Below are 18,249 nucleotides of genomic sequence, written 5' to 3' on the forward strand. Positions count from 1 at the left end.
ATGGGGACTGAGAGCGGAGCTGCCACCATGGATGGGGCTGAGCTGTGCTGCTTTGTCACCCCCACCCAGGGACACCAGCACGCTGCTGTCCACGTGTCCCTCAGCAACAACAGCCCCGTGGCAGCAAGAGGAGCTGGGACTGGGCTTGGGGATGGAGATGTGAGGGTGGGGGCAGGAGGGATGCTGGGCAGTGGTGACAGCATCGCTGTGTCACCCCAGCACCTGCCAGCAGCCCAGCCTGAACCGGGGGTCCCATTGCCTGTGAGGGAGCGAGGGGACCTCACAGCACAGGAGGGGACAAAATACTTACCAAACTGCTCAAAGGAGAAACAGGCAGGAGGAGGTGAGTGCGCAGAGACGGGAAGGAAGTGGCACGTCCCGCCTGCCACCGGGGTGGGGGCCATGGCCACCCCCGGCCTGCTGCTGCCTGCTGGGCAGTCCCCACGGTCCCCAGGAAGGGGACAGTGTGCTGCAGAGCATGTGTGGTACCCAGGGTCAGAGCTGCCACTGGCAGCCAGCTCATCCCCAGTGAGCAGGGACGGGGGGACCTTGAGCTTTGGGCCATCAGCTGGTGCTGGGGGGGCACAAACTGGTTTCACATCAGCCCCATGTTTCCATCAACCTCTTCAGACGGAGCCACTGACACCCCCCACAAACACTGCCCCAAAAGCGGGGCACGAGAGGAGCTGCAAACGCAAACGCAGAACAAGCCAAGAGGACCGAAGTGCTTCCTGCAGGGACGTCCCTGCTCCTGCATTTCAAGTTCAAAAAGGAAAAGAAAAATGAAACAAAACCACCGCAAAACACCCCCAAACCCCTTGGTTTCTTGGGTTGTGTCCAAACCACCACAGCCATCCAAGTGCAGCCCTGCACAAGAGACTGGAATCAGTAGAAATCTTTATTAAACATGAAGCTCAGAGGAACACAAGCTTGTTAAAAGGCAGTAAAAGTGAAAGTGTGTCTCCAGCCTGGCCCTGGGACCCCCTTCTCTTCCCCTGTGCCTCTTCCAGCCCCCGTGGGCCACACAAGGGGAGATGGGCCGAAAGGCTGAGCGGCTGCGCGGGGAGGGGAAGAAAAGCCTGGGGACAGCGTTGGGTCCTCACCTGCAGAGATGTGCCCCCGGGGACACCCCTGCGTGTCCCCCACCCCGAGGGAACACGCACATGGGCCTGGGGCCACCAGCCCTTTCCCCCTCCCGCAGCCACTTGCCACCACGGTGGCTTCGCCAGCAGCCCCAGTTCGGCTGTGAGCAAAGCTGGGATGTGCTGGTGAGCCCCCAGCGGGACCTTCTGTGTGTGCCCCCCACCAGCATCATCCCCCCGCTCCCTCCTGCCCCTCCGTGTCCCGGGAGAGCTCCCACGCACCATAAATAATAAATAAATACCCACGCTCAGCTGGGCTGCAGGCAGCCCCCACACTCGGGGGGTTGGATAGCCCCCACCCAGCACCCCCCACATCTCCGTCACCCCTTTCCCAGCATGACAAAACCTCTTGGCACCCCCACTCTGCTGCACAGCCCCCCCATAATCCCCCCGAGAAATTAAATGCTGTCCCCAGGGGACAATAATAAATTAATCAAACCTATACACAGGACTGCTTAAAGCTCTGTAACGGGCACCTGGCGGGGGGACAGTGGCTCTGCCCTAAGCAGCCCCCCCAAGATCAGGGCCCTATGCAGGCGGGTCCCCTGAAATGGGACCCCCAGTCTGGCATCCCCCTGGTGGGGCTGGAGCCAGGGATGCTGCCGTGCCCCCCTGCGCTCGGGGGCTGCAGGGTAAGAAGAAAATATTGCAAAAAGGGACGGGAGAGGATCTGCGGTGCCGCAGCCGCAGGGGCTGCCTGCCCGGGGGGCCCCGCGCCTGGCAGCCCCCGGCGAGCACTGGGCAGAGCCTCAGAAGTCCAAGGGCGTGAAGTCCCCAAAGTCACAGTCAAAGAGCTCGCTGATGCCCTCGCCCTCCTCCAGGCCGAAGTGGTAATCCTGTGTCTGCGGCGGCGACAGGTTGATGAACTCATCCGCCAAGAAACCCGAAAAATCCTCCCTGCTCTGGTCCAGGAGGGCGTCCATGGAGGCCAGCGGAGACAGGCTCGCCTCCTCCACCGGGCACTTGCCGGGCAGCCCGCTCGTCCCCGCCAGCAGCGTCTCTGTGGGGATGGGAAGCAGCCGTTAATCCCATCATACTTAAAAAACCCCTCAAAAACCAGTTTTTGCCTTTCTGCCTTGCTGAGGTGACCGAGCATCACTCCAGCTCCTCACTTGTGCCAATGGCAGAGGGGCTCACAGCTGCAAAACCAGCAAGAGCCCCTGTAACATCGTGCCAGCATCCCTGTCCCCAGGCCCCCCTGGCCCCCAGGTCCCTCCTGTCCCCAGCCCTGGCTGCCCACCTTGCTCTCTGGGCAGCAGCGGGATGTTGGCGTCCTGGGCGGGATGCAGGAGCGGGGAGGCTCTGGGCTGCGGACGGCTGGGAGACGACTCCTCTAAGGGGGCTTTAAAGGGGCTCTTGACTGGGCTACAGACCCCCGAGCTGTCCTCGGGGCAGAGGAAGACATCGATGGGGCCCTGAGTGCTTCGCACGGAGACCTGGAAAGCCTGGGGAAAGGGGAGAGGAATGAGATGAGGCACAAGGATGCTCGAGGAGCATGGACTGGGCTTTGCTGAGGGCTCTGCAGACGTGGGGAGCAGAAGGTGGATCCAACTCACCTCCGCTGGGTCTGAGACCTGCAGCTGGGTCTCTGGAGGAGCTTTGATAACCATCACCATTTGCTCTGAAGGGTCCACAATGCTGCGGAGATCCTGGCAGGTCACGTAGGCTGCAGTGTGACGGGTCAAGGAGCAGACACGAGAAGGCTTTTACCCAGCCAGGCTCACCATAGGGCTTGACCATGTCCCCCCCACCCAGGCAGCCCCATTTCAGCCCCGCACCGAAGGATATTGCTGGTTGGCGGGGTCCTCGGTGAGCAGGCGCAGCTGCACCATGCACATCTGGATGAGGTCGTCCAGCTGCCGCTCAGCCGCCTGCAGCTCCCGCAGCTCCTTGTCCAGCAGCCGGTGCCGGCTGGGGGCTCCCACGGTGGCCTGGCTGCCCCTGAGGAGCAGCGCGGCCATCAGGAGCCAAACCCCACGGCTCCCCCTGCCCCACACCATGACTGCCCCCACCTGGGCCAGGCTTAATCCCACCCCATACCCAGGGAATCAGCCTTGTGAGGATTTCCCAGTAGGGCACAGCCCTGGAGTCCCCTCCCTGACCTTGGACGCAGGACCACATGAACGGGAAGCCACCACTCAACCCCAAGCAGATACTCTGGTGACACCGCTCTGAGCTTCTTCATCCCAGCAAGACCCTGCTCCACCCTAAGCCTGGCCCAGGGGACCACCCCATGCCAGGAGACAGCCAGCTACACCCCCACAAGCCCAGCCAAGGGACATACAGCCACTGGATGTTGTTCTTGGACTTCTTGGTAATAAGCTGGATGCCCTCCAGGACATTGGTGATGTCGTAGATGCGCCTCTTCTGCACCTTCAGAACTTCTGCCGCCCAGTTGAGGTCCACCACGCCGTCAGGAGACTGGCTGAGCAGCTCCAGGAAGCGCTTGGTGGTGAGGTTCAGCGAGGTTTCGTAGCGGGACTTCTCCCCAGGAGACTTGGCACCTGCCAGCCACCAAGGACAACCATGATTTAGCCAGCGCTGGAGCTGAGAGGTCCCATGACACCCCCCACAAGCTCACAGGTGGTTCATGGAGGAGAGACCAGGACTATCATCACAAAACCCATCTGCTTTCCCAGGGCAACAGGGTGAGCTCCCAATGTCCTCTGTGGGAAGGATCCTGCAGCCCAGCACGGGCTCCAATACTCCTGCTCAGTCATGGGCACAAGCTTGGTTGTGACACCGAGGCATCAGGCAGGTATTGAGGGGAGACGATGGAGGGTCGAGGTGAGTCCACCTAGGATGCTGCACCAACATCCCACAGGAAAGGACGGAGCTGGTGTGGTGCCCAGCACATGGGCAGGACAACTGTGCCACCAGCCCAGGGGACAGCAGCATGGGACAGAAACAGTCTGGCCCCAGGAACAGCCTTTCCAAACTGATGCAAAGGGGTGGGGAGAAGCAGCCAGGGATGAGCCCAGAGGCGCAGCTCAGGCCGTGGGCAACAGAATGGGGCGGCTGAGCCCACCGCTCTGGGCTGGGCCAGTTTGGAGGGTCATGGGGAGCAGGGCTGGTACCTTTAGCGGGGTTCCTGGCCCTGCCCCGGCCCACTGGCAGGCTCTCCGCTATGTACTGGTGATCCGTCTCCAAGTTCAGCTTCCTCTTCACCTGCAAGGGATAGGGCTCATCATAGAGAACAGCCACTGCCATGGCCCCACTGCCCCCCTAGTGCTAGACACGGAGGGTGGCTGTCAGGGACCCCCGAGGGATTCCCCCAGGGGCACTGCAGGGTACAGAAGCCCCTGCTCCCGGCAGGGCTCAGTTGACAGGAGCAGCTGCCACACACACCAGCAGGGACACCGGGGGCTGACTCCGCCACGGGGGGCCCCACCAGGCTGCGGGAAGCACCCCAAAGCAGGCGTGGGCCTCAGAAGGGGGAGGCAAAGCGCGGCCCAGCGCCCGGGCGTGCGGCTTCCGGAGCAGCAGCTGGGGAAGGGCCGCGCCCGGCAGGTGTCGGCTGCGTGGCACCGCACGGTACGGAACGGCACAGCTGGGCAGGGTATAGAGCATGGCATGGCACAGCCTAGCAGGGTACAGCAGGTTGTGTCACGGCACAGCACGGAGTAGAGCGCAGAGCAGAACAGCACGGCCTGGCACAGCACTTTCTAGCACGGTATATAGCCCGGCTAGATGCGGCCCAGTATTGCACGGCACGGTAGATAACCCGGTTGGATGCCGTCCAGTATCGCACGGCCCCGTACATTGCACGGCCCCGCCGGAACCCGCAGGGTCTCGAGCTCCGCAGCCCCCGCCCCCGCACCGCCCCCTCCCCGTCCCTGTCCCGGGGGTTACCGGCGGGCGGCCCAGCGCGGGCCGTCTGGGCGCGGCGCCGGGACAGGCGGGCTGCGGCGTGGCGAAGAGCAGGAGGTCGGTGTCGGGGTGCCCGTCGCCGCCCGCAGGCTCCTCAGCGGCGGAGACGATGAGGAGGTGCGGGGAGGCGCTGCCCAGCAGCGCCGCCAGCCCCGCCGCGCCACCCGCCGCCGCCGCCATGGCTCACATGGCCGCCGGGGCGGCGGGCGGCGCGGCGGGCAGGGCGCGGGCAGGGGCGCGGCCCATGCCGGGGAGCGGGGCCGCTCCGCTCCGCTCGGCTCCGCGCCCGCCGCCGTATTGTTCGGCGCGCCAGCCCCGCGCGCGCCTTTGCGCGCCAAATCCTTTTTGCCGCGAAAGCGGCGCGAGCCTCCCCGCCGCCCGCCCATTGGCTGTGCCTGCCGCCGCGTTCCGCGGGCGAGCTATTCTATTGGTCAGCACCGCCGGAGAGACGGGCGGTGCCGCCCGCCTATTGGTGGCGGGTGGCCGCGCCGGACGCGCTGACAGGCAGCCAATCGGCGGCGCCGCAAGAAGGTAAGGGGGCCAATCGGGGGGTGGGTCGGGGACGCGGCGGGGGCGCCGCGTAGGTGCGGAGCGGAGCGAGGCGGGGCGCGGCGGGACGGGGTCGGGGGCGGCGGTGGCAGAGGTGGGGGGGGGGACAGCGGCGGCCGCCGCCGCTGTCCCCCCCCTCTCTGCCACCGCCACCGCCCCCCGAGAGGGGACGACAGGCAGAGCCGGGAGTGGCCCCACCGCGGATGATAATCCACCCACGAGACACGGCATAGACAGCTCCCCCCATCAGCATCTCCTGCGTGCAGGGCGCTGATAACACGGCTGCTGCATGAGAGGGCAAAATTTTAAAAGGAAAAAAATATATATACATCCTTCTAGCAAAGCAACCCTGCATTTAAAGACTCGGCCTTTCCCAGAGATCACAGAATCATAGAATCATTTTGGTTGGAAAAGACCCTAAAGAAAATCGAGTCCAACCATTAACCCAACATGGTCACTAAACCATGTCCCTGAGAACCTCATCTCTGTGTCTGTTCACCCCTCCAGGGCTGGTGACTCCAGCACTGCCCTGGGCAGCCTGTTCCAATGCCCCACAGCCCTTTGGGGAAGAAATTGTTCCCCAGATCCAATCTCAACCTCCCCTGGCGCAACTTGAGGCCGTTTCCTCTGCTCCTGGCGCTTGTTCCTGGGGAGCAGAGCCCGACCCCCCTGGCTCCAAGCTCCTTTCAGGCAGGTCAGAGATCAGAAGGTCTCCCCTCAGCTCCTGTTCTCCAGCTGAACCCCCAGGTCCCTCAGCCGCTCCATCACACTCGTGCTCCAGCCCCTCACCAGCTCCGTTCCCTTCTCTCCACTCGCTCCAGCATCTCAAGCCCTTTCTTGGTGTGAGAGGCCCAAAACTGACCCCAGGATTTGAGGTTTGGCCTCCCCACCGGCCAGTCAAGGGGAACAGCCACTGCCCTGGGCCTGCTGGCCACGCTGATCTTGATGCACACAGATGTTCAAGTTCATGGGCAGAATGTGGGTCTTGGCCATTTACCCAAAACCCCTCTGAGCCAAGCCCGGGGTTTAACCTCTCTGTGCCCCCCACAAGCTGCCCCACACATCCTCAAGGGCCCCCAGCCCCTGGGCACTGCCAGGCAGGGCTGTGGGCCAGCGCTGGCCTCGGCTCCATGGCCAATCCCCACCTGCCTGGGATACAGGAGACAGGGTGTTTTTTCCAGCGGTGCGTGGGATGCAGGAGGCATTCACAGCGATGAGTTAACTCCTCTGCCACGGAGCAGATCCTGACATGCAGCGCTCCTGTGCTGGCCTAACAGGTTTCAGACTTTAAGGGATTTTAAGCCAGATACTTTGGCAGTGGCTGCAATTCCCCAGCATAGAGTAGCACCATGATTTCCCAGGATTCCTACATCCTTAAATACACCAGTAACATATCGCGTATCCATGACCAATTGTATCACCTCTCCGTGCCTCATTTCTTCATCAACAAAGAGCAAATAGAAATGCTGCCTTGCTTAAAGGAAATTAATACAGTTAATTAACGCTTGGCCCTTCCAGTATTCAAGGGGCCGCTCTCCGGAGCCCTTGCACTGCAATAACATCAGTACTGTGAAGCATAAGCAACAGTTAGACCAGATGTTTGCACACAGTTAATGTTTCTTCCATCTGGGAAGGGGGGAAAAAAGCAACCCCCAATGCCAAGTGGGAGCCAAGGGCTGGCAGTGCTCGCCCCCTCCCCGGGAGCCTCGGCCGGGCGCTTCCTGGGGTGACGCAGGGTTTGGGACACAGCTGCTGCACCAGCTGCTGCCGCTCTGCTCACAAAGGCTTTTTTTTCCCTTTCTTTCTCCCCCTAATTCATGCGGGAGCTTATTCGGGGGGAGCGGACTGTGCTCTGCCCGCCTCTCCCCCGAGCTGCCTGGCTGCACTGCAACTTCTCCAAGGCTTTAGTGCTGGCAGCGCTGAAAAAGGGCTGTTGCGAAGACAAATGAAAGGCAAATGCTGGTGGGAAAAGGAAGGGCAGTGGCTTTTCTTGCATGCATATGAGGGAAAGCAGATGAATCCCGTCTCCTGCACAGCTGCGGCCCCGTCCCGGCCTTGCCAGCCCCGCTGAGGAGTGCAGACACGCTCCCAAGATTAGCTGTCCGGCGGGTGCTGCACAAAGATAAAGCCCTGTCTCCACGGCCCCACTTGGTCAGGAGAGGATCAGGATGGCGATTCACACACTTTGTACCCCAGCTGGATTTACCCAGCAGCCATCACTCAGTTTGGGTGGGTTTTGGCACATCGAGACAGGCTCAGAAGGGGCGTCAGAAGGAAGAGCGCAGAGCGGGGCTGCACTCGGAGCTGGTATCTACGCTCCAAAATCATCTCGTGGCAGCAGGCGCAGACCAGAGGAGAGCTGGCAGGATGCAAACCTGCATCCCTGCGCTCTGTTAACCTTACCAGAGGTGTCCCAGAAGCACACTTACTGTCCTTGCCCATTTGTGTATGTCCTTATTTTGTTTAGCTAACAGGTGAAGCAGGCTCAGAGCGGTGTCCAGCGCCTTGTACCTGCGCCCTGCTCTGGCAGCCACCGACAGAGCTGACTTCTCTCTGCAACCACTCACCTGCGCTCCTGGCAGACCGCAAGGCACCGAGGAGCAGTCTGTCCTGTCACCACGTCACCCCAGGAACACCCCGTGGGACAGACGGACGCTTTGCCAGCTGTAGCGCAGGAGCTGGTTGCACTCCCTCCCGCTGACACCACGTTTGAGTGTGTCCGGTTTGTATGTGTAAGAACCGGTCTAGCCCCGGTTGGACTCAGTCGATCTGACGACGTGGCCGTGCTAAGCCATCCAAACAGTGCCACAGCACAGGAAGTTCATGCTTCAAAAGAAACACCAGGATGGCAGTGCCCCCATTTGGCTCTGCAGCCAAGGCTGCCCTAGTTACAGCTGCTGGCGCGGTCTGAGCAGCACTGGCTATTGCCTACAAGCACAACCGATGCCAAAAATGCACTCTCTGCACAATTTCTCTACATACATGACTAGTAACATGCAATAATTGAGCATTACTTCATATATTTTAGCTTAATAATGATGACAATAAAAAGACAATTAGTTTTTTTATTACTATAGAAAGCACAGCATTGTGATATTCAAAAAGAGATGATACAGAAATAATGTAAAAATTAGTCCGGCACAAAACCTTAGGTCGATGTACTACACCGACTGTCCAAGAAGAACTAAATTCATAGTGGACAGAGCTACTTCAACAACCCACCGTCCCCTCTTTTGCACATTTTGAAACCAAAAACTGAGATATTTCTCTACAAGCATTCTGATTGGTGTAATTACAAGTTACCTGAGTTTATGTTCTTAGCTTTATTCTGCACTGTCAGCAAATCAGAGCCTGGATTATACAGCAATCCTGAAAACAAAATATATACCAAAAGCAGAGGTAATGCCACCTGTGTTATAGAGCATTTAAGTTCTTTTTCCCCCTCCTCATCATTGGTCCCATACGGAAATGAGACAGATGAAAATTCTTTGAAGTGGAGAAGAAAAGTTACATCCTCCAACAATCTTGTATGAACATACAATTTGAAAATTCAAGATTAGCACCTCTAAAATATTAACAGCGCCAGACAGACATTATGCTGCGCAGCATTAGGCCTCATTTTCTCTCCTCCCTTATCTGCTGGATTTCAAAACCAGCAGCACAGACCCAACCCATTCTGCTCAGGTTGCCACGGTCCTGGAAAACAAACACAAAGGGAACCGCGTGTGGCTCGGGTGATTATCCAAAGGTCGTGTTTGTGCTGATGCAGTGAAAATGGGTTTGGGTCACAGCAGTTTCTCCCGGTGAGAGGATCCGCATGGGGCTCTGGTCACTCCACCAGCACCAGCCACCCACAGTGGCTCCCAGGACCCTCTGCTGTCACAGGCGTCCCCAAGGACACCCCGCTTTGGTCCCTGTCAACAGCCAGAGACCATCCCCACGCTTCTGCTGCCGCTCAACTCGGTTTAAAGCAGAGCTTGAACTACTCTATCAGGGCAAGAAAGCCTCGTAACAGCAACACCAAAGCTCTTCTGCAGCCTCTCCCCCGATCCAGCTGTCTGTGGTTATTGCCCAGACACAGGGATGGCGACAGGGACAAAGGACATTGTCACACTGCGAACACAGACTTGCACCTTACAGCAGCCACAACTCCCAAGAACACTTCTCCGTGGCCCTAATTAGACAAGCACAAGCTTTTTCTTTCAGAAACATCCTCCCCTTAACTGAAAGGATCAAACACAGCACAGAAAACCTCACCTAAACCAAATGTCACGCACCCATTGAATTTTCACCTTTGTTAAATAATGTAACTGTCCCGGAAAGGGTTCCTCAGCGATGCTGACGGCCAGCACACAAGCTCACAAGCTGTCCTCCAAAGAGCAGGGAAGCACAGTGGGTATGCCAGGGCAGCATGCAGCAGCAGTAAATAACCCCGCGTTTGCTTTGTTCCTTCATAAAATAAATGATTAATAGCTCAGTATAGTCAGTCTGCTACTGAAGGCTTGCTGAACACTTTTGATCAGTTTGATTCATTAACCTTTAAAACTGCCTCTAAAAGAGGCTTAAAGTCCAAAAGGAGAAGCATCATTTTAAAATGAACACCTTGATTTTATCCAGAAATCCTCATTTTTGACAAACTGAGCTAAGTGTTGTGACACGCTGCTCCTCTTTAGAGGCGCTCAGCACCTCACAGGTGCTGGGAAAGAAATAACACAGTGAAATAAGTTGATGGAGACAAACAAAACCATGTTCATCTTGAAATTCAAACCCCACCAGGGCTGGGGGGAGAAAATGGCAATTCTTTGTGATTCTTCAGCATTTGGCCGATTCACAGGTGGCTTCCCAACTGTCTCTTTATTTCTTTTGGTTTTAATGCTAATAAAAAAGGAGCACAAACAGAGGACTCAATTCCTCACACAATGCACTGGGGGAGGGCAGGGAGTGGAACTTATGTATCCCAAAAGTCTGACTCAGACAAATTACTTCTAGTTCACTTCCTGACTACACGCCCGCATTGTTCCGACACCTCGGGAGCATACGGGGCGCATCCCCAGCTATCTGGTCACAGGAACACCAGTGCGGGCTGGTGCCGTTGAAAAACTGTTCCAATTACTTCCCTGGGGAAAGAAGTGACTTGCAGCTTAACGTCCTGCCCCGGCGCAGCAGGAAAACCAACCGTCCGCATCGCTGGCTGACGACGGCTGCAACGCGGCACCCGCGCCCGGGACCAGCCGTGGTTTGTCTTCCAGGGACGGCAGCTGGTTCCTGGAGCACAAGTACAGATGGTTTGATGCTCGGGCACAATTGGCTTTGAAAGTGAGGTTGGCGATAGATTCCCAAGAGAAAAAGGGCATTTTGAAGCAAGGGCGACTGATGGCCACCGCTGCCGGGTTGATACGGAAAATTTGTTGGCTTGGTTTTGCCGACAAACACACTACGGTAGTGTAAAAAGGACGGGACGGGTCACTTGTCCTTCACACGGCCAGAGAAGCGCTTCACAAGCAGCCACATGGTTGCAGCAGCAGAACTATTAGAAGGAAATTATTTCGCCTCTAAGGGAATCACAAGCCTTTTTCAGAGAAAGGAATGCCAGCTATAAATTAAAAAGCTCAAAAACTTCTCATAGGCACTCGGTTCACATAACCAGCCTCACCATCTTTTGCTACAATAATTATACACGGTCAGGGATTTGCAAGTCTGGTAGTTCCAGGGAGAAATTCTCAAGCCATGGCTGTGAGATTCTGGAAGGGTTTTCTGAAATCCCATTGAAGCTTGTAGGAATTCAGCAATATTAGCAGAATGTTACCGTTCTTATTTGGAACAATATTGAGGCTTCTGACATAAAAACAGAGTGCTGCACTCACGCTGCTTCAGATACCCAGCAGTGCTGCAAATAAAGATACAGTATTTATAAAGAAATCAGACCTCACCTGCAGCTTCAGTATTTGTTCTGTATTTGAATCTTTAGGCTTATCTGCACTGAAGTATTTAATTGCAAAGGAACAAAACCAATTCCAAACTTCTATAGCTTTCCTGGGGTCTGATTAATTACTGATTCATGTGCAAATTCAAGTAGCCAGTCCAGACCATAACAGACAGTGACATTAAAAGTTGCAGGTAACTGTTGTTGTGGGCACCAGAGAGAAATATATCACAGATTTACATGGAATAAGCACAAGGCAGCTGCAAGATCTCACTGCAAACACAGGTAGATCCAGCATTAGATTCAGTTCAAGAGCCAGAAGACTCTATTCCTACTCCATCTGAGACACTCGGAACACGATTCAATGCCAAATATCGCAGCACCAACGCAGGGGGATGGCAACATTTAACTCTCCCTCTTGTTGACACAGAGAGTGAAAAAATAAAGAGCAAAGCAGCACTCAGAAGATGCAAAATAGTAATAAAAGAGCTTAGGAGGATAAGAAAGAATGATTTAAGAAGAAACTGGGATGTTTTTTTTTTGCTACTCAGAAGCTACCTGAACTTACATGTACCGTTTCAGTCCTACCGTAAAATACAACAAAGTCCCAGAGCACAGAGTCTGCAAAAGATAATGAAGAACAGCATCAGGGGGATGAGGAAACTACAGGGTCAGGTCAGGATGGAAAAGTGGATGGGGACAGGGAGCACTGACCTTTTTGAAATGAGAGGTATAAAAGGAACGAATAAAATAGTCCTGATTGAGACAAAAGGGAATGGTTAGCACAAGGTGCTTAGTGACTCTCCTGTGAATCACCACATAAAGCCACCGAGTCAGGGATTATTTTAATGTATTTTAACATACATCATTAAGTGAATGGTATAGTGTTACAATCATGGTATAGTCTAAGTGCTCTGTACTATTAACAGCTTGTTTTATTATTTTAAGGGAATTTTTGTTCTTTCTCAACCATCTAGTCAATCTTCCTCCCAAGCATGTGCTGTGCTATCCCTGGGGCTCTGCAGTGTATTTTCAAGAGGAAGATTCACTTGTATTTTCACCTGTGGCCTCAACCTGGCTCAGCAACAAGGCTGCACAAACTACAGATGCGTTAGTTTGATCACAGCTGACGCACGGCACTGCTGCCGAGGGCAGATTCCGGACTCAAGAGAAACCCATGTGCTTATCTTCCACCAAAATAAAAGTGCTTGTTAAAAGTGTTACTTGCTTCTCCGTATAAAGCAGACAGTGTGATATCCGAGGGCGTGCAACGCGCCTCAGCCTGTTCTCAAAGGAGCTTAAGTTGCGTAACTGTTTTTGGTATTTAGTTCAAGCAGCTTTTAAAAACTTTACAAGTAAGTTTAAAATAATTACACGGTATTAATTAGCGCACTTTGCAGAGGGCCAGATTCAGCCCAAATGCATGAAAGATACCAAGCAAAAATAAGTCCTGAGCCTGATTTACCAGGCTTGTATCAGATTATCTTAACAGTTTTATCCTCATATATCTTATTGTCTCCCTGAGGGGAAAACCACAGAGAAATGCTCTTTAGGAGTACACAGCTGTCCTTGTGATAGTTTAAACAATATTTCCAGTTATCCACAGTAATCAAGAAATGATGTCCCAGCTTTCAGACCTGAGCAGGTCCCTCACTTCCATCACACCACAGTGAGCACAGCAGCACAACTGGTTCTGTCTTGCGAGCATTCAGACAATCCCTAGAACATTTTTTTTCATGATTAGACATACTCCCCACTGTTAGGCTGTCATTTTGTGAGTATATTTAGTGTCTTTAAGAAATGAAAACGCATACTTGTAGAGAAAACGAGGCCTCTTTAAAAAAAAACCAAACCACCAACTTATTTTAACTCAAGATTCCCAAGGCATTTTACCCTCACTGAGGACTGCAACAAGTTTCTGTGGGGTATTTCCTTGCTTTAAACAGAGCCAAGAGAAGACTGATTAAAATATTTTGGCTGGTCTGCAGGAGGCAACTGTGCTTGATAGATGTTAATTTAAAAAAATCACCAGTCAAGAGCAACAGAACAATCTTTTCCCTTAGCTGCTGGAAGGTGCCATCCCACTCAAAGGTCTTTTACAAGGAACCACCTACTTGCTGTCTGTCCTTTTGTTATAAATGAGAAAATCAGAAATGTCATGCCATACATTGCTGTCGTCATACAGGTAGGTCATGGAGGACTGCAGGGAAGGCTGCAGAGTTTCCCGGTGATATTCAAAGAGCCAGAGAACTGTCCCCCATACCAGAGCAGCCACAAGCGGGAAGGGATCGTGTTTTGGCTGTGGGATGCAGCCTTTCTTCACTGCCAGCCGAGACAAGCCGAATAGGATACGAGAGAGCAGGTACATAATGATCTGTGTGAAGAGAAAACCCAAATAACATTAGGTGAATACTGTCCAGGTAAAGTGATTTAGAAGCTACAAGGCAAGCAAGAGGGGTGGAAACAATTCACTCCACTTAACATTGAACAGGTTGTAGGTTCATGTATCAAACAGTCTTTATAACTGGAGATGTTTGTGTCTTCCCCGTGTCCTCAAAGTTCTGCTTCTCTTCTGTGATCTAATTTAGTAATCAATGAGTTACACTAGATGCAATGTATCGTTGCCGTTGCACAACTTCTTTGCTCAGTCACTGTCACCTCAAATGCTGCTGCTGATACAAGAGTCCCAGAGCAGCTGACAGAGCAGTCACATCGACCTGCCCAGCAGATACACACTTGGAAGGCCAGACACAGTAAAACCAGACAGGAGGTGTGTTCTTGCAGGGCACTGCATAACTGAAACACACAACCACCGCTAGGATTTGAATACAGAGCAGCCAAAACCAGAACTTGTGCAAAGAGTAATATGATAAAAGAATAACACTACATGATAAAAACCACCAGAAACATGCCAGGCCATACCAATCCCTTTCCTGGCACACAAACATCCATCTGTTGGGATTTTTGTCAAGGAAACTTTCAACAAACACATTTACCTGGCTGTTGATGGGATTGTTCTCACCAAACACCAGCCAACCTCCAATACAGGCTGCAAGGAAAGAATGAAATGGAATGTTTCCCCCCAGTAGCCGGGACTGTAATGCCATCAACCCTTTGTAGATGAACACAAAATAAGCCAAGTTCCGGGAATGAGTGTAGGTAGCCAGAGCAATCAATTTCAGCTTCTCTCTTAAACTGAAAAGAAACAGACAATTAAAAGAGAAGAGCAAAAAGGCAACAGCACTGCAGTCCCTCAGCCTGCACACTCCACCCCTCTGGCCTGTTAGACTGGTAGGTCGGGTACCCCACAGAACGTCTGCTTGTGAAGGAGGACAAGTCCTTCAACTCTGGCTCACCCATCAGAATATATTCAAAAGCTCTACCTATGCTGTGGGCTGTGCTTTTGACTAATTCTACGAATAGTCAAGGAACCCTTTTTTTTCTTTCCTCATTATTTTTTCATTACTTTTTGACAAAGTGCAAACCTCCGGCATAAGCAGGGAAAGCCATAACATGCTTGGCTATAGCTTGACTTCCCTTATTGGAATGCAGAGCAGAGCGCTGCTGTTTGCTCCTGCTGATTTCTGCCCTGGTTCTCATCACCACTGCACAGTGGCTGACCCCTGAGCATTTGTGTATGTGTGTGCATACGTGTAACCATCAGAACAACGGGCTACAACCACAGCTCATGCATCTTTCTGCTCTTTAAGCCCTCTGGAAACACAAAGAATGGAATGTTTGAATGAAAACCTTCTAAGCAGCAACACAAAAATACAGAACCAGGGTTTGTACCTTCCACTCTTGAACAGGAACGTCATCACCAGGGCATGTGGGGCACGAATTTTTGCTCCATAACTGCAAAAAGGAACAGATAATACAAACTTTTTGTATTTTGCTGTCAAGCGATTGTATTTATATTCTATTGACAGATCGAAGATGCTGCTTAAGTAACTATATGTTACTTTAAAGTAAGTCAGCCCAGCAGCACAGCAAACTAGGCGCCGTGGCTTAACAGAACACGCACCCCAACAAGCCAGGCCCAAAGGGGACCCCAAACCTCGTTACAACCGGGTTATTGGTGAAGAAGGTGGAAACGCCTCTCCTGAACCTGTACCACAAGAGCCCCAGGCTCCTCACGGGACAGGAGGGCACACGATGGCTTTGCCGCGACCCTCCGGGCGACTGAGCAGAACCGAGACACCGTCCGCGTTCCCCCTCCCGCGCCCCGCGCCCCCCCTCGCACTCACACGGCCCCGTTGCGGAAGCCCTTGAGCACGGAGAGCGCGGCGCGGTACCGGCGCTGCTGCAGGAGCGCGTTGGCGGCGCGGAGCAGCGCACGGAGCGCTTCACTGCTCCCGGCCATCGCATCGCCCGCTGCTCCGGCCGCCGCCGCCGGCAGCGAGCACGCTTCCGGGAGCGGGGACCCGCCCACCGCGCGTATAGGCTCTCTTGGCTGTCTATCGGCGCTCTTGGCCAATAGGCAACACATCTAAAGCGCTGATTGGTGGGGAGCGTGTACCTTGCAGCCAATGCGGAGGGCACGGAGTGCCCCGCCCATGTGCCCTCGCTGAGGGGGCGGGGCTGCGCTCGCCGCTCTCGGCGCCGCGGGGTGTGAGCGCAGCGGGTCATGGGGCCGGGGGCGCGCGCCTCCCGCGGCCCGGGCGCGGGGCGGGGGCTTGGCGGGCACTCGCAGGCGCCGCGCCGGGAGCCTGAGCGGGGCAGGTGTGACCGCCGTGTAGTTCCCGCCCTTCTCCGCGGGGCCCGGCCTCCGCGGGCCCTCGCGGCGCTGCCAGAAGCACGGCTCCGCCGCGGCCCCAGTTAAACGCGAGAGCCCCGCCAGGCTCCGCCGCGCAGCCCGGTGTGTCTGTGCCCAGAGCCGCGGGTCCCCACCCCGGGCCGCTCCCTCGCCCCTCCCGCGCTCCCCGGGCCCTGCCGCGGGCGGAGGGCGCCCCCTGGCGGCGGGCGGCAGCACCGCTCCCGGTGCCCGCTCCGGCTGGCGGGTCGCGGCCGTCCCGGCTCCAAGATGGCGCAGGCGATCTTCGAGGCGCTGGAAGGTAACGGGGCCGCCGCGCCGAGCACGGCTGGGCTGCGCCGGGCCGGTAGCGGGGATGCGCCTGTCCTTGCTCGCCGCCCCCCAGCCCAGCGTCGCGTCACCGCGCTGCCGCCGCCCGGGACGAGGGCCCGCGGTGAGGCCGCCCCGTGAGGCCTGGCCCGGCGCGGGGGGCTCCCGGCAGCGCGAGACCGCGCCCCGCTCCCCCTTCGCTCCCCCCGCGGCGGCGGCGCGCACCGGCGCGGCCCCGGGGCGGGCGGGCGGGCGGTGCGCGCGGCGGGGGCGGGGCGGGAGCGCATCGGGCATCCCCCGGCGGCACCCGGGGCACCCCGTCACCCCCCTGCCCCGGCGTGTGCCCCTGCCACCCCTGCCACCCCTGCCACCCCCGCCACCCCCGCCCCGTGCGCCGGGGCACCCGCACCGCCCGGCCCAGTGCCCTGCACACCGAGCAGCCCCGATAGCCCGGTGCCCCGCGGCACCCCATCGCCTCCCTGCTCTGTACCCCCCATCCCGGGCACCCCATCGCCTCCCTGCTCTGTAACCCCCATCCCGGGCACCCCATCGCCTCCCTATTCCTGTACCCCCCATCCCGGGCACCCCATCGCCTCCCTATTCCTGTACCCCCCATCCCGGGCACCCCATCGCCTCCCTATTCCTGTACCCCCCATCCCGGGCACCCCATCGCCTCCCTGCTCTGTACCCCCCATCCCGGGCACCTCATCGCCTCCCTGCTCTGTACCCCCCATCCTGGGCACCCCATCGCCTCCCTGCTCTGTACCCCCCATCCCGGGCACCCCATCGCCTCCCTGCTCTGTACCCCCCATCCCGGGCACCCCATCGCCTCCCTGCCTTGTACCCCCCATCCCGGGCACCCCATCGCCTCCCTACTCCTGTACCCCCCATCCCAGGCACCCCATCACCTCCCTGCCTTTGTGGCCTCCATCCCAGGCACCCTATTGCCTTCCTACTCCTGTGCCCCCACCCTGGGAACCCCATCACCTCCCTGCACCCCTAGGCGCCCCATGGCCTCCCTGCTCCTGTGCCCCCACCCCAGGGCAGCCCATCACCTCCCTGCCCCTGTGCCCTGCACACTGTGGCACTCCTGTCCCCCCTGTCTCTGTGCCCAGTGAAGGGGATCACCAGTCCCCAGGACACCCCCATCACTCATGTGCCCCTTGCCCTCCCATCAGTCCCTGTGCTCAGCTCTCTGGGACCCCACCGTGCCCTGTGTACTGGGGTCCCTGATCCTCCCCGCACCTGTCTGCTGTGTAGGTGAATGAGTCACGCTTGTGTTCCTCTCAGTTTAGCACTGGGACACTGTGTGTTACAGACAGGTGCCATCAGAAGGAGACTCTTGGATGCGCTAAGCTGTGGCAGCCTGATACTGAGCTCAGAGTCAGCCCATTTGGAGAAAATCTATATCACAAGGCATTTATTTCCTAAATTGGATTACTCACGTATTTCCCTTTACATGTGGGAACACTGCTAGCGGAAAGGCCTTGCACTGTGATCGTCACCCTGTGCTCTGCAAACTGCACCTGCGATAGCAACGGCAGAAAGAAGAGCAAAGAAGAAATGTTTCTCTCTATTTTGTCAGGTTACTTGGTGCATTTGGCAGCACTGTGTATAATCAGGTTCCTTATTTCCTCTTTGCAATCAGCTCCTCATTGTGTGAGTTTCATCGCAGAATTCAGGAGCGCGAAACATTTCATCAA

The 18,249-nt window shown here is 56.2% G+C and overlaps 1 protein-coding gene across 10 annotated transcripts; it reads right to left on the bottom strand.

The window, feature by feature from the left end:
• Positions 1 to 1,521: 1,521 nt before the first annotated feature.
• PXMP4 (peroxisomal membrane protein 4) lies at positions 1,522 to 15,867 on the bottom strand. Of its 10 annotated transcripts, XM_080354941.1 has the most exons (10): positions 15,732 to 15,867; positions 15,277 to 15,339; positions 14,481 to 14,679; positions 13,748 to 13,858; positions 4,220 to 4,310; positions 3,427 to 3,646; positions 2,931 to 3,083; positions 2,699 to 2,813; positions 2,383 to 2,587; positions 1,522 to 2,142 (listed from the first exon to the last, which is right to left on the bottom strand). In XM_080354941.1, the coding sequence occupies exons 1-10, from the start codon at positions 15,845 to 15,847 to the stop codon at positions 1,892 to 1,894; spliced, it is 1,524 nt and encodes a 507-aa protein (XP_080211067.1). In that variant the 5' UTR covers positions 15,848 to 15,867; the 3' UTR covers positions 1,522 to 1,891. The 10 variants fall into 10 exon arrangements, 8 of the variants coding, with proteins under 8 accessions (XP_080211067.1, XP_080211071.1, XP_080211070.1 ...); XM_080354945.1 differs by lacking the exon at positions 15,732 to 15,867 and having other exon boundaries at positions 14,481 to 14,533; positions 15,277 to 15,309; XM_080354944.1 differs by lacking the exons at positions 14,481 to 14,679; positions 15,277 to 15,339; positions 15,732 to 15,867 and adding exons at positions 12,053 to 12,105; positions 12,199 to 12,240 and having other exon boundaries at positions 13,599 to 13,807.
• Positions 15,868 to 18,249: the final 2,382 nt, after the last annotated feature.

Source organism: Nesoenas mayeri (assembly GCF_963082525.1).
Source record: "Nesoenas mayeri genome assembly, chromosome: 16".
Classification (NCBI taxonomy): Eukaryota; Metazoa; Chordata; class Aves; order Columbiformes; family Columbidae; genus Nesoenas; species Nesoenas mayeri.

Bases quoted from the DNA above. Each gene is read 5' to 3' on its own strand.
- PXMP4 (XM_080354941.1), bottom strand. From the start codon at position 15,847: ATGGCCGGGAGCAGTGAAGCGCTCCGTGCGCTGCTCCGCGCCGCCAAC. The intron at 15,340-15,731 runs GTGAGTGCGAGG...TCCTTTTTGCAG, and splicing joins GGCTTCCGCAACGGGGCCGT to TTATGGAGCAAAAATTCGTG. The intron at 14,680-15,276 runs GTACAAACCCTG...GTTTCTTTTCAG, and splicing joins TTCCTGTTCAAGAGTGGAAG to TTTAAGAGAGAAGCTGAAAT.